Source organism: Musa acuminata, chromosome BXJ2-8 (genome assembly GCF_036884655.1).
Source record: "Musa acuminata AAA Group cultivar baxijiao chromosome BXJ2-8, Cavendish_Baxijiao_AAA, whole genome shotgun sequence".
NCBI classification, from domain to species: Eukaryota; Viridiplantae; Streptophyta; class Magnoliopsida; order Zingiberales; family Musaceae; genus Musa; species Musa acuminata.
Window position 1 is genome coordinate 162,822 of NC_088345.1, and position 14,911 is coordinate 177,732.

General features: G+C 37.8%; 2 protein-coding genes across 6 annotated transcripts; one reads left to right on the forward strand and one right to left on the reverse strand.

The window, feature by feature from the left end:
• Positions 1-783: 783 nt before the first annotated feature.
• Positions 784-8,515, forward strand: LOC103994215 (shaggy-related protein kinase alpha). Of its 4 annotated transcripts, none has more exons than XM_065119349.1 (14): positions 784-1,121; positions 1,493-1,744; positions 2,770-3,024; positions 3,128-3,220; positions 3,892-3,951; positions 4,030-4,320; positions 4,449-4,523; positions 4,741-4,797; positions 4,888-5,028; positions 6,700-6,750; positions 6,848-6,943; positions 7,018-7,101; positions 7,983-8,085; positions 8,162-8,515. In XM_065119349.1, the coding sequence occupies exons 3-14, from the start codon at positions 2,842-2,844 to the stop codon at positions 8,227-8,229; spliced, it is 1,302 nt and encodes a 433-aa protein (XP_064975421.1). In that variant the 5' UTR covers positions 784-1,121; positions 1,493-1,744; positions 2,770-2,841; the 3' UTR covers positions 8,230-8,515. The 4 variants fall into 4 exon arrangements, with proteins under 4 accessions (XP_064975421.1, XP_009412821.2, XP_018686476.2 ...); XM_018830931.2 differs by having other exon boundaries at positions 785-1,121; positions 4,048-4,320; XM_009414546.3 differs by lacking the exon at positions 1,493-1,744.
• A 2,495-nt stretch (positions 8,516-11,010) lies between these two features.
• Positions 11,011-13,736, reverse strand: LOC103994214 (dihydrodipicolinate reductase-like protein CRR1, chloroplastic). Of its 2 annotated transcripts, XM_009414545.3 has the most exons (10): positions 13,554-13,736; positions 13,345-13,467; positions 13,185-13,259; positions 13,008-13,073; positions 12,822-12,917; positions 12,585-12,701; positions 12,199-12,291; positions 11,688-11,789; positions 11,523-11,609; positions 11,011-11,442 (listed from the first exon to the last, which is right to left on the reverse strand). In XM_009414545.3, exons 1-10 carry the CDS (start codon positions 13,719-13,721, stop codon positions 11,410-11,412), a joined length of 960 nt encoding a protein of 319 aa, XP_009412820.2. In that variant the 5' UTR covers positions 13,722-13,736; the 3' UTR covers positions 11,011-11,409. The 2 variants fall into 2 exon arrangements, with proteins under 2 accessions (XP_009412820.2, XP_064975419.1); XM_065119347.1 differs by lacking the exons at positions 11,011-11,442; positions 11,523-11,609; positions 11,688-11,789 and adding an exon at positions 11,796-12,029.
• Positions 13,737-14,911: the final 1,175 nt, after the last annotated feature.

Genomic DNA, 14,911 nt, shown 5'->3' on the forward strand with positions numbered 1-14,911 from the left:
CATAATTCTTCTAATAATTACTGTTAGGATCATAATTACACTACTACGGGATGAATTAGTATTTTCAAAATAAAATTTTGATTTAAAAGTTTGATCGAAAATACGTTTAAACTCCACAAATTTAAGACCAGGAACCTTAGTCCATCGATACAAGCTAATTGCCTTCACGTCACTATTAATAACGTACCAACGACATTTTCAAATGACATTACTATAATTTTAGTTCCAATGTCTACAATTTTTCTTTAGATCCGAACCCAATTCCAACCAATCAAGTGGATATCCTTCAAAATTTTCTATATTCCCATCTGAATGATTCGAGCTGATCAAAGAAGCATTTTGATGAACTCGAATGTGTTTCATAACTAGCAAATTCAAGATCGATCGATCGATCGATCGATCGATCATTTAAATATATACGATGCGGAGACTTAATTACTTCAATTCAGACTGAATTCGATTTAAAGATATATCAAGCAAATCAAATATTGCGTATTATTGAGAGAGAGAGAGAGAGAGAGAGAGAGAGAGAGAGAGTAAAAGAGAGGGTCGAGCCGACAAAGCGCGGTATCCCGGGTGATGGCGCTCACGTGATGAGCATCCGACGATCGCCAAATCAACGTCCGGTCGTGGACGACAGGCGCATCAACGGCCAAGATCGGCCCCACGCAAACCGGAGCGCGGGCCTCATCAAGGCCAAATGATTGGGGTTGGCCTTCGTAGCTTTGACTGATACAAGCAACCCAAACCGAATGCTAAATAAAGAACGAGAGAGAAGACAAAAGAGAAGCGAGGCGGAGGAAAGAAAAAGAGAGGGAGGACAAGAAAAAAGAAAAAGCGAGAGGAGGGGGGGAGAAGAAAGGAAGCAATTGTCGACATCGTCGGCGTTGCAATCCGTTCGTTTTCCCGATCCGATCCGATCCAACCTTCTCCTTCCCGTCCTTCTCTCTCCTCTCTTCTTCGTGGTGCCGCTGCGCTGGAAGGCAAGAGAGGGGGGAGGGTTTCTCTTTGAGGGAGGCCGATAGATTAAGACAGAGAAGGGAAGAGCGGGGGAGGGAACAATGCATATGATGCGGCGGCTGAAGAGCATTACGTCGGGGCGGCCATCGTCCTCGGACCCTGTGAGCTTTAATCCCTTTCTCATCCTCCCCTTTCATGTGGAATTCTCATGGAGCGAAGCGTTCTTTTTCTTTCCTCGTTGTTGTTTCTCTTGCATGTTCTAGTTTAACGGTGCTTTTGATTGGTATTGCCGGCGGCTTAGGAAGTTCTAATTTTCTGATTTATGGAAGGTAGTGCGGTGTGGTCTTTAATTAGCAAAATAATTCAGATTAGCTAAAGGATTTGATGCGATGTAGGCTGTTTGTTTGTAGTAACAAGTGTACTATGGTAGAGTTGCTTAATTTGTTGCGAATTTCTCTCTAAAACAAAACAAAACAATTCTTTTCTCAACTTTGGAGCAAGTTATGGAAAGGAAACTGTATATTTGTTTCAGGAAAATATCATGACGTGATGGCCATGATGATTAAATAGCTGCGTTGCCAACGTTGAATGTTTTTATGCATGTGGCTTTACCCGGTCAAGGACAAGTATCTGTTTCTGGGCTAAATTGGAACACGTTGGTTGGGTTCAATGTGACATTTTGAAATCCTTAATTGTAACTCAAGACCTTCTGTTTGTCAAGATTGGCAGAGTGAATGCAAATGTTTCTGTTGTTGAGGTGGTTTCCTCTGCTTATTGATGTTGGGTTAGTTATTCCTCTATCACATTGATTGTGTGATTCTTATAAAGCATGAAGTGATAATTATGATGACTTTCTTGTCAGTTTCTTCCACTTGAAAGGCTTTATTTTCTGGCTGGCATTAAGGATCTACTTCTTGGGCATTAGTGCAAAATCAGTCCCCCTTGTAAAAGCATACGTGGTGACGTACAAATACAAATTCTACACAGCATTGCGAAGAAAGAAAAAGGGAAGATTGTTATGAAGGTTTCTTGATATCTGTTTATGAACCCCCAAGTGGAAGGCTGGGTATACAATTGTGTGGTTGTATATATAATGACTTAGCTAATATACAAAATGGAAGTCATATAGAAGAATAGATCTAAATGATCAGTTAAAGCTGATGAGTAGTGATACAACTTGCACGAATTTTGTCAATTTTTAGACAAAGTACTGATAGAAATACTGCCCTCTGTGTATATATAAATTGTCAATTGTAAGGAAAGAGCTATTACTGTTTAGGCTTTTCTGTGGGAAGTGCAAATAGAGAGAATCTGTTTTACTTTCTCTAGGACCTCTTATGGGAAGGTTGCGGTCCCTCTCTTATTGGCATTGATTTTTTTAATTTTAATTTGATCAAAGAAAGATCAAGCTTCACCGATAATATAGAGTCCACCATTATTAACGATATAGAAAGGAAAGAGGATGAATTTTTAGGACAATATAGCAAGCTGGAAGTTATAATTAATTGCAGTTTTCATTATGATCATGGACTCAAGTACTGCTCTACACTGACCACACTGACTAGTATTTACTGATCTGACACCATACCAATGTGCTGTATCCAACCGTTCAAAATATACTGAAGCTAGAAAGCATTCCTTTAATATTTTTCCCAGCAGTATGAGTAGGATATACCTTTCTGGACCAACACTGTACTTGTACATGACCAGATCAGTATTAATATATTTATAAATCATATTTTTATATATTTTGACTCTCGTTGTGTTATTCACTTTTTGTCTTAATGGACATTTTGCACCTTCACTAAGGGCGGGGACTATGGAACCAAAAAGACAAAGGTTGATCAAGATGGAGGAGGCAAAATCCTCGTGGAACCACATATGAGTGAAAAAAAATCTATTGAATTAGATCATTGTTCAGCTTTGAATCAAATGAATTTTGATGCAAGCTCATCGAGTTCTGATCCTCCTGTGAAAATTCAAGAAGCAACTGTTGATCAGCTCCCAAAGGAAATGAATGATATGACAATCAAAGTTGATAAAGTTAATGACCATGATGAGAAGGTTTGTCATCTTGTTTTGGTTTCTATCTCCATTATCTAAGAATTATCTGTCCATTTTACTGTTTCTTATTATAGACCTCAACTCATGATGGTGGATTTTACAGGAAAATGATGGGATTATGGTAAATGGAAATGGAACTGAGACTGGTCAGACAATTGTAATAACAATTGGTGGTCGAAATGGTCAGCCAAAACAGGTAAATATTATTTTCCTGAAATCTGAATCTTTTACATCGTTACAGATTAAGAACTGCTCTTTCACATGCACTGTTCTCTGAGCTTATGGGTTTGTTGGCATTGAACTTATCTTTTTGTTGTTTATTTGGTCAGAGACACTAAGGATATGTGGTGTTGTCTAAGATTATCAGCGGATTTTGACCTTAGTTAGCCAAATGCCTGAAGGGATCTATTTGTGTGACCCAAAATTAGTTGTGAAGACTTGTCATTGATGTTGTTTGTATAAGTTTAGGGCTGATATTTAACTTTGGAAGTTGTCGTTTTTTTTCTATAGGGTGGGCTTGGTAACATGGTAAGTTCTCATTTTTGCAATTCAGGTGACCAAGGTTCTGCGATTGGAATAGAACCTCTCCTTGCAGCAGCAAGGCTGCACATCTTGACTTCTTAGACTAGAAGCCTTTCCCAATGGGGTGTTCTTTTCTTTTGGCATTCTTGTTCTACCTGTAACATTGGTTTTCTTGGATCTAATTATACATAATTGTAAATTGAAAATATTAGTTCACTTGTTCTAATCTTGGGTTGCTATTCATTTATTTTATAAGTTTGCCTCAGTTTTTGGATATGCAATGAATAATCCATTAAATAGGAACCAAGAACCCAGATAATTATTTTTTTGCCATTTTGATGCCAGACAATATCATACATGGCAGAGCGTGTGGTTGGCACTGGTTCGTTTGGTATGGTTTTTCAGGTACCTAAAACTAATTCCCTCTTGGTAGACCTCGGATTTATTTACAGTGCCATATCATGATTGATGGAAGTCCAATAGTGCTTTTTCTTGCATCAGGCTAAGCTTGTGGAAACAGGGGAAGCAGTTGCAATTAAGAAGGTTCTACAGGATAAAAGATACAAGAACAGGGAACTCCAAATTATGCAAATACTTAAACATCCAAATGTAGTTGAGCTGAAGCACCATTTCTTTTCAACCACTGACAAAGATGAGCTATACCTCAACCTTGTACTTGAATATGTTCCTGAAACAGTTTATCGTGTTGCAAAGTATTATAGCCGGATGAACCATCATATGCCTCTTATTTTTGTTCAATTGTATACCTACCAGGTGAACAGAGAGAAAAGCAATATGTTTTATTTCTTTTGGCTGTCTGCAATAATATTTTTATTTCAAAAGTTCTGTATCTTTAATCTTTTCTTGACCAAGTATTAAGGATTGCATGTTTATTGGTGTAGATTTGTCGTGCTCTTTCTTATATCCATCGTGTCCTAGCGGTGTGCCATCGTGACATAAAGCCACAAAATATACTGGTAAGAATGAGATATATATACTTTGGTCTGGTGAGGTCCTATCAAATTTCATTTGTTTCCTTAGCCAGATTTATCTTTTGTTTTTCTTCTTGAACTTCTGATTGGAGATCAAAATTATTGCTCTCTGTTGTCAAACCTGATGAATTCTATATATTAAAAGTGTCATGTTAAATGCATTTTCCAAATAACCTGTTTTCTATTTTGGATAATTTTGCAGGTGAATCCTCATACTCATCAAGTAAAGCTTTGTGATTTTGGTAGTGCCAAGAAGTTGGTATGTTGGCTAGCTTGTGTTTTGTAATGCAATCTTTTTGTTTTCCTCATAATGTTTTTGTAGCTTTGGTAACCAAACATCTGATTTCAGGTTCCAGGGGAGCCTAACATATCTTACATTTGTTCACGGTACTATAGAGCTCCCGAGCTTATTTTTGGAGCTACAGAATACACCACTGCTATTGACATGTGGTCTACTGGTTGTGTTTTAGCCGAGTTTCTCATAGGGAAGGTAAATGTTTTTATTAGTTGATACACTCGTGCAATCTTTTAAAGTATCCTGTATTAGATGCTTCAGTTGATTTCTTCTAGTCTTCAATGCCATATGATTTTAGCTAGAGTACAATCTTGAAATTCCTTTTTTGTGATGATTTGAATGGTGCAATATGCATCTTCACTTACTGATGTTTTTAAAGCACTAACATCTTTCAGACGTCTGATTTATATACTTCTAATCAAATGATATCTGCAACTTTCCTTTTCTTACTCAATAACTCTGATTTTCTATGTCCTGAGCTATACATTTAGAGAAAATAGTGACTGCATTGGAATGGACCACAAATTCTCCTTTTTTTTGTCTCATTTTTCCTTATTTGCCAATGAAAGAGTATCAAGAATAAAAAAATATGTTAACATCCAATATGGAGCACAACTTTGTGTTTCAACGGTGACAATAGCACCCATCATGGCTGTGGCTGGCAGCCTGCATGGTGCTTCATGACTGCCATGGCAACTACTATGATTCTGATGCTTTAAGTCATCATAGCCCATAGATTATTGATTACTAATCCGAGTCTCAAAATGAGGCTCCATGCTCCTGCCCTGGCCTTCATCAGAATATAGTCAATTATGCTATTCCTCAATTTATATTTTAACGAGATTTTTATGTTCATTGGAGACGTGGTATGTCAATGAAGTATATTTACTATGAAGGCATAAACTAATTGTTACACCTTGGAAACAGTTGAAATGTGTTTGCATATGAAAAGTTGCCAACCAAAATTTCCAACCTGATCTATATAAATGTAGTCCTAAAAATCGTCACATATCATGCTATAAGTTTGTTAGTACCTTTTGACTTCGAACAATTTGCATAAGTTCTCCCAAAAATATTGGTAATTGGAATTGAGATCTTTCTTTCCCAAGATCTTGGGATAATATTTGACTTACAATTGGCAATTACTGGCTTCTAAGTAAAACTTTCTGTTTTGTACATATCATGGGATGCTAAATCCCTAATAACCACCTTTCACATGTAACTAAACCAGCCAAGAGATGCCATTCTAGTTTTACATTATTTAGACTGGAACAGTCTGCAGAAAGTTTTATATCAATATGTTACAACTTACGAGAACTTGAATGTTCAGCAATTATGCTTCCGATTGTGCCTCCATTTTGGTATTTAGAATGTTTATGAAAAGACTACAATCATTTTAATCTATTATAACCCCATGTGCCAACAAGCTTTTAGGGGATTCTTCGTGGCTTGACATACTTAAGTTTTGGTAAAATTTTAGTTCTTTTAAGGTTCCAAATTCTTATTGATTAGTGTAAGTTAAATGGAGTTACCGGTGATTCTTGAACATCACTGACATTAGAAGATATATAGGCTCTCTTTTAGTGAGGGCAAAATGAAAGGGAGAAGGGGAGCTATGATGCAGCTTTTTTTTTTTTAATCAAAATTACTATATGACATATAGCAATTAATTACCACAAGTGAGAATTGGCTCTTTAATTTGTTATATTTCATGTTCATCTCATTTTTCCTCTTTGATATTGCCTTATCAAGTTACAACATCACTTTGGTATAAAATTGCCACATTTGTTTTCTCCACTTTCGATTTTATCTCTGCAGCTTTGTGCTACTCAATTTTTTTACTTCAACAAGAACTTATTTTTGCAGCCTCTGTTTCCTGGGGAAAGCGGTGCCAATCAACTTGTGGAGATTCTCAAGGTTTTATATTCTGGATTCCCTGGTTGATATGTGTGCATGTTTGATCTATCAGAGATTATTCTTTCAGCGATCTCATCTTTAACATGTTGTTATATAGGTATTAGGTACCCCGACACGAGAAGAAATTAAGTGCATGAATCCAAGTTATACTGAGTTTAAATTTCCCCAGATAAAAGCCCATCCATGGCACAAGGTCAGTAGATGGATCTTCTTATAATGAAGTGAACAATTGGTTCTTGATGGTTAAATGATTGAGTTCATATGCAGCTTTTTCATAAACGAATGCCCCCTGAAGCTGTTGATCTTGTGTCAAGGTTACTCCAGTATTCACCAAATTTGCGCTGCACTGCTGTAAGATAATCTTAACCAGTTGCCTGTGCTGATTGAATCTCTTTTGTCGTATCAATTACAGCTTTTATGTTCTTTTTCTATATATGATTGTTGTATCATCTAACATCACCTGAACATCGATTTGGCATAACTTTTTTCACTTTTATGAAGCTATTTCCTGTAAAGCTGTTCTTCCTCACCTGACAAGTGGTTTTAGGTGGCATAGGCATGCCTGATTGTTTGTTGTTGAAGTTGCTTGAATCTTATTAAAAGTGTTGTGCTATGGTAAACTATGTATATTTTTTACTTCCTAAGGGTAAAAAAGGGGATTTTCTGTGTTACGGTAAACTGACAAGACTTTTAACAGAAAGCTGAATGTAACATTTGCTTAGCTATCTAGGTTAGAACAGCATGGTCTATGGATACCTTTGCAATCTTATGTTGGTCCATATTCTTGTGTTATTTTCATCTTGGTGCACACATACTCTGTTTTCCACTGAACAACTCAGGGAAGGCCTTTGCCTAACAGTTGATCCTTTTTTTGTGCTGTGACCTCAATTAACTCCCTTCACACTTATGTCAAGAGAAGATCTACACGTTTTATCTGTGTTTGCTATCTGTAAAACTTGGATTTTGTTTCTTCTGGTGAACAGCTGTGTCAGATTCCATGTTTTCTCTCTATATCATCCTTGGCTTGGTTAAACATGGACTGGATCAAAAACAATTCTTTCAATTAGCTTGATTCTTATTGGAATTATGCATAGGAATATGAAAATAATATTTATCTGGTCAGTCATCAGTTGTTGAGATGTATGTTTCAAATCATCTCATGGAATTAAGAATGCACTTTCTTTTATATGAGAAACAAATGTAAAAGATGTTTATTTCCATGGATTATGCAGTTGGAGGCATGTGCCCACCCATTTTTTGATGAGTTGAGGGACCCTAATGCACGTCTGCCAAATGGGCAGCCGCTTCCTCCTCTGTTTAATTTCACAGCTCAAGGTTATACGGCATAGCTGATTTTTTTATGGATCATCTACAAAGTTGTGTACAACTCATTTGGATGTGTTTGATGCAGAGATTGAAGGTGTTTCTCCTGAACTAATTCACCGCCTCCTCCCTGTGCACATCAAGAGAATGATGTAGACTGGAAGCTAAGTCTTGTAGACGTTAAGCATTTGTACAAGAAAAAGGGCATAGTTGAAGAGAAATCAAGAAATTTGGTAGTGAATATCAAAATGGCTTCAATGACAAGAATTTTGTATTCTCTATTGTACATCAAATGTTTCATATGGAAGCCACGCATCAGCCCGTTCTGGCTTATCGTCATACAAGGTTTCTTTTGATGCTAGTCTGCAGTTGAAAATTTGTTTGTATGTAGTAGCAAATAATTCTCATGATGATTTCTCAAGTAAAGATCATTTTTTTCCTACTCTCTTGATTGTCAAATGGAATGATGAGACACATGATGATGGCAATTAAAAAAAAAAAAAAAAAGTAGGGAAAGTTCATTCATTTACCTTTAATGAAATGAAGGTAATTAACATTCAAAATTGGAGTGGCATTTTCCTAATTGTGATATTCAATGCTATCATAGGTATTTAGGGTGTCTTTTTTGGAAATTTTTTTTGGGTGTCTAAATCCTTGCTCATTATAATAACGCTAATAAAGCCTGTGATAATGGATTTTTGTAAGTCTAAAAAATATTACTTGATGTGAGCAAATAAACTGATTTCCGAATAAATTGCCAGATGTGAATGAAGTCAAGAAGTAGGCAGGATGTTAACTTGACAGTGTCTATTATAGTTCATCATGTCATCACCAAATAGAAATGAAAAAAGTCTGTATCAAAACAGAATAATTTTCTATAAATTATCGATTTCGGAATAATTTTTCCCTAGTAGTTCCGTTGTTATAGTTTCTTTGAAATCGAATTCTGGTTTGCACACACCGCCAGTAGCACAAACAAGGACAAATCAGTAAGTTCAGTGCATTCCTCGGTTAATTTGTGAGCACATGGTGGCTATTAGGAGTTCTCTTCGGTTGGGATAGCACAAATATCTGATCAAATTGTTCGAAGAGAATGGGATAGCACAACCAGAGGAACTTGTGACAGGACGTCACCGGCCAAGAAATTTGTCTCCCAGATCAGGATCCCCTCTCTGCATTCATACGCATGAACGATGAATGCATATCTATGATGCAGTGTAACATCCCCTTCCAATCCCCTTTAATTCTTTATCTCCAGGTAAAAAATCGGTACAAAAGATATGATTATTTAATGTGACATAATTCGATCCGATATCTATTATACGTTTTTATTTGTCAGGGACGAGAAAAAAAATTAAAACAAAAAAAAATTCATAGATTAATAATAAAATATATTAAAATATTAATATAAACTTAATATTTTATATTAATTTTCATAGAAAAATAATAAAATTTTTATCATGTAAAAACTAGGACAGAATAACAAAATTTTCATTTGTTATTCTCAGCCACCCATAATTCTGCTATTATATCCGTTGGTTAATTTTTTTTAACATGTGTATACAATGTAATATATCATGAGTCATTCAATAGGCGTTATGAGTATCTCAATGTAATATATTATTCTTAGACAATGCTTTTCACATCCTTAGTATCTCAATGACCTGGGTCCGCCACCCGAGGGTGATGTGAAAGGCATAAGCATTTTTATAGATCACGAACACAATGCAAAAGGATGTCACTAGCGTCGAATCAAAAGACTCATACAAGGAGATACTTGTGAAGGCCTTTCCGGGGTCGATCCCCCTTGCCCCTACGAACCAACGAAAGGGTGGATCGATGTCATCGTCTAGGGCCCTACCATGGAAATGAAGAACATCCCAACATATGCAATGTTAAGAGAAAAGCACTCGAGAATGAAGGGGATGTTTGTCATAGGTATCCTATAAGCCAATTACATAAGTAATGACATGATATACACTCTTTTTATTTATTATTTATTTATTTTTTGATATTTTTCTCACTTTATATTACTCGTTATATATATATATATATATATATATATATATATATATATATATATATATATATATATATATATATATATATATATATATTGTGATGTCAATGGATTTGTGTAGTGAAAATTGGATCATGATGAGATCATGATAATGAGACCAATTCGCTATTAAACATAGACCTCAAATAATTTCGATCGTAGGTTACTCGAGATAATTAGATAATACACTAGTATACTATATACCCATCCATATGATGGAGACGATTGGTCTCATAGTTGCTCGTGTGGGAACACTAAGAATACAGATGCTTATTGGATAATGAATTCACTTATGATCCGCTCACGAAATGTTGGATAATTGATGATATCCTATTATCAAACAATAATTTTATTATCCCAATAGTTATCTAGTCCTTAGACTTGAGACACTAAGGATGTCATGTATGAGTACTTCATTCTTTGATATCAGACTTATAGGCATGAAAATTCCAAATCTAGTACAATCGGTCATCGGGAGTGACAACCAACCTTACAAGAAAAATTGAGTATTGATAGAGGATTATCCTCTCTCAGTGTGTCATGAAAGAAATATCCAATATGTTGTTGCTCAAGCAAATCCCTAGAAATTCATATCCATTTGGTTAAAATGAATGGAATTCGTGAGGGCGGGATCAAGAAGCAGCTGGTTGATGGGAAAGTTGCAATGCTAAGATCATTGTATCAAACAAGTCATGAATTGATGGAAATTTTACCCTCGGGGAATCTGCCAAATCAATCATGTTGGAATCTGCACTTTCTTTCATGTTCTTCTCTTGGATGTGAATTTTTAAAGCTTCACAAATTAGATTCTGGTGAAGTTTTGTGTTTATACTCGTACATTACGCCAAACTGCCCTGATATAATTGAACTAATTTGGATTGTGTAGGAATCCCATCTGGGATAAATAACCAGATGTTTTCTATTGCGTTTATTATTGATTATTGATGATCATCTATAAATTTGTATTAAGATTATTTGGAGTACATCAGAGTTGACCTCAGATTGATGTTTTCCTAAGAGTTACTACACCAGAGTTGTGTGCTGCACTTATTATGTCTTTGCACTTTGAAAACTGTATCTGAATGAAGCACTTGACATCATGCTTTTGTCGTTTTGAATTTGCAAGGAGTTGACGACTTTATTCATATTCCGATGTTTGGTGCCAAGTGATCACTGCTTCGATGCTTGGATGCTTATACTGAAGCTCTTTTAACAGTCTAAGCAATTTATCTTCTACACACATCAGCTCTCTTTATGTTTAGCGAAAAATTCAATTGCTACAAGAACTTCTCCAGGCCATAGATCAAGTTCTGCAACAAAGACCTTGTGGTTAGATAGATGATCCATCTGTGTGCTCATATAAGCTATAGAGTTGCTTTTTCCCAAATACCTTCAAGCGAACCACCTTTCTGATGGCCAAGATGAGGCCTGGCATAAGACACTGAACATTTGTGATATCATGTCTCACAGAGTAAACCTGCAGAAACCATTTGGATTTCTTTTGCTGCTGATACACTATAAAAGAAATTTGTGTGTGGAAAGAACACCAGCATACCTCCCCAGGACCCGAGAAGTGTACTGTTGTGGTAGAAGTTAGACCCGGTAAAACCATGCTGTGGACACGCACTCCATCTTCACCCAGAACCTGACCCCTTGCCTTATTAACAGAAATCACACTTGAGATTCGTCAGAGCATTTCTCTGTGCAAGACACGAAAACTATGTACATCTGTTGATATGAATGCCATGCCTGCTATGAGTACTCACATTTGATTCCACGGTAGTTATCAGAACTCCATCTTTGCTGGTGTTATCTTAATTCCTCCATATGTTTTCAGTTATAATTTGGAAGCCCAGTTTGGGAGAACAACAAGAACTTGAGCATTTATTCTTTTTAACTTGTTTGTCAGATTCCACAGAGCAAAAGAAGGTTGCTGTGTTAATATTAGGTTTTTGGTGAATGATATACTATTGCGTCGACAGGATGAGCTAAGAATTACCGATGCATAATAAAAATTAAAGAGTTCCATAATGCTCAAGCGGAATCAATATATTGTCGGTACTTACTGGATTGTCTGTTGAGATGTCTTCCCGATTGTATCTTTGGCCAAGATCTGTGAGATTATTAGCAATTTGGACTGCTTCTGTTGATGGTAGATCCTGTCCAAATCAAGCAAGTCAATGCAGATGCTTATCGAGTAGCCCAAAGATGTTACGATTCAAACAACTTTGGTTAACTTAGATGGACAGAAAACTTTGTTTGGTTTGACAATGGGGCGACTAACTTTTATATGCAGAGGGTCACAATCGATTTGTTGAACTCAAGACCGTGTGAATTCGCAGCTATCACTTGTAATATTAGACAGAAATGAATCGTTTGATGTGTCTCATAATATTATTTATTGGTCGATTGAGCACTGCGTTGCTATATATGTTGCAGTAAAGTTGCTTACGGATGGATCAGGTCTCGATTCAACAATCTCTACATTGTTGTAGTGGAAGGAAGCTTGGAGTGCTGCTTGCTGGAGGAGAAGAGAGCCGATGGACAGTGTTGGAGCAACAAGACAACCCTCGTAAGAATAACAGGAGACAGACATGTCAGAACCCTCCCTCCGGTAATCTTAAGAAGCATCAAACTGGCGAATGCTAGCTACTACGTAAGATTACTACTTCATGCTGTACGAGCTCACCATGCTAGCCTTGTCGCAGAATACAGAGAGTGCAGTTACCGTCTCTAATTCTATATTTGGGACGTATACAACGCTCCTCAAGCCGAAGGCTGCTGCCTGCAGTTACCGGGAAGACAACTCGAGGGTGGCCATTCCAAGTGTCAGAACAAGATTCCAGGTTAATACTGTTTGTAGGTGATGGATTACCTGTTTGACATTGTCGTAGACGCTTCCAGGGTGTGTGAAATCGACAACGACTCCATTTGCCTTGGTCTAAAAAGCAAATGAAATGAAAGGGTACTACTCTATCAGAGAAGAAGAAAGATGATTTGAAGACAAATGCAGATGATGAGATACCATCACAGAGATAAAAGAAGTAAATACCTGGGCAATGGACCCTGAAATCATGGTCAGATCATTAAGAATTGGAATCTCCAAAGGCTCTTCCATGCCACATAACTGAAACAACTATCCATTGTAATCAAGGGGAAGACAGAGCACAACACCAGTACTCAAGAGAGAGAGAGAGAGAGAGAGAGAGCACCTTTCCTGCATCGTGTCCTACTAAATTGGTATCCACGGCACCGGCAATCTCCATTCCTCTGGCTTTCGTCACGGCGACGATGGCAGCTTTCCCAATCTCCTTTGTCGCACCATTGATCACCACCTGTTCCCATCAAACACGAGCTCTTAATTTGCTGCAAACTTGGCCGAGACTGAGGCTGGAGGACAACAACAGAGGGACATGGGTACCTTTATGTTGTTGGTGGAGGGCTGCATCGAGCAACAGAAGGTGGCGGCCGCATTAATGATTCTTGAGGTCTTGTTACAGCTTCTTGGATAGACCGGATGCTTCAAGGCGGTCATCTTCGCTGCAGCTGAACAATAGCGGGTGGGATGGTCGCTGTGCTTTCTTCCCATCCACTTTAGATAACGTGTGCCGCGGATGCCTCATCTTCTCGAGCAGGTGGGCCTAACGTTGCCAAATGTGTGGACTCCCACCATTTTCACACGCTTTCTGCTGCACGTGTGTCCACTGGGGCTTTGCGATTTAGATTGACCAGACGAAACCAGAGTGCACCAAGTATCTGTCATCTTCTCTGATGAACTAATAATGCTCTTGCATTTAAATATCTCTCAAGTAGGCAGCACCCAAGACGGAGTCCACGAGTCCAAATCCGAACTAGAATTCCCCCCAGAGATACTACTACAGATCACATCATGATTTGAGCTGCAGAGCTTTGCAGCTGGATCCTGTGCATCGCACGCTCCCTCTCGCCCTCAGTCGAACACGCTACCGCTTCCCGAGCTCACCTCACCTCACACCACAACACAACACAACACAACACAACATACTGCTCAGCAGTGGCGGCAGCAGCAGCAGCAGCAGCCGGAGGAGGCGATGGACCGGGAATGGAGGAGGGCTTTAGCATCGACTTGTAGGAGTCGACGTTGGTCCGGCGGTCGGCGGTGTTGGAGATCTCCTTGGCGACGGTGTCATCGGCACCGCCTAAACTGCATGAGGAGCGCACCAAGTACAGTACCACGAGGTGTAAAGGGGGTGAGGCATTGTTGAGAAATGATTCATCGCTATGGATTAAAATACGGATGGATGTCAAATAAGCAGCCTTTTTCTTATGTGCCAAGACGAACAGCATTTTTAGGGTTTCCAAGCACGCATATGACTTTTAATGTCAACTTGAATAAGTTTAGTCACAAGACGACCTAACCATATCTCAGACGGTTTGCATGATAGATATATAGTCTTGTTCAGCAGAAACTGAGGTTTCAGCTACTCGGAACACACACACACTTGGGGAAGAACGTAGATAGAAGAGGTGTTGGTTGACTTTTAATGTCAACACCTTCTTCTTGGTCAACAGTAGCACAAGTCAGTGACAATTTGTCTTGTTCAACAATACCAGAACGTGGTAACGATTTCCATTTTCCATAAAAAAAAAATTGGTGGCTGTTTTTGTTTAGTTCGATGCCAGTGGGAACTTATCGTTGCTACAATTTCCGAGGCAAACTATTATAAGCTAAAACAAAAGAAAAACATTCCTTTGCAAAATTCAACTTATGAAAACAATTCAAACTGTAGAAGATCAACA

Excerpts from the sequence above, each read along its gene's own strand:
- LOC103994214 (XM_009414545.3), bottom strand. The coding sequence starts at position 13,721 with ATGGGAAGAAAGCACAGCGACCATCCCACCCGCTATTGTTCAGCTGCA. Across the intron at positions 12,292-12,584 it reads AATCGAGACCTGATCCATCC|GATCTACCATCAACAGAAGC; the intron begins GTAAGCAACTTT and ends TGATTTGGACAG. Across the intron at positions 11,610-11,687 it reads ACTTCTCGGGTCCTGGGGAG|GTTTACTCTGTGAGACATGA; the intron begins GTATGCTGGTGT and ends TGGTTTCTGCAG.
- LOC103994215 (XM_009414546.3), top strand. The coding sequence starts at position 1,062 with ATGCATATGATGCGGCGGCTGAAGAGCATTACGTCGGGGCGGCCATCG. Across the intron at positions 4,524-4,740 it reads TAAAGCCACAAAATATACTG|GTGAATCCTCATACTCATCA; the intron begins GTAAGAATGAGA and ends ATAATTTTGCAG. Across the intron at positions 6,944-7,017 it reads AAGCCCATCCATGGCACAAG|CTTTTTCATAAACGAATGCC; the intron begins GTCAGTAGATGG and ends GTTCATATGCAG.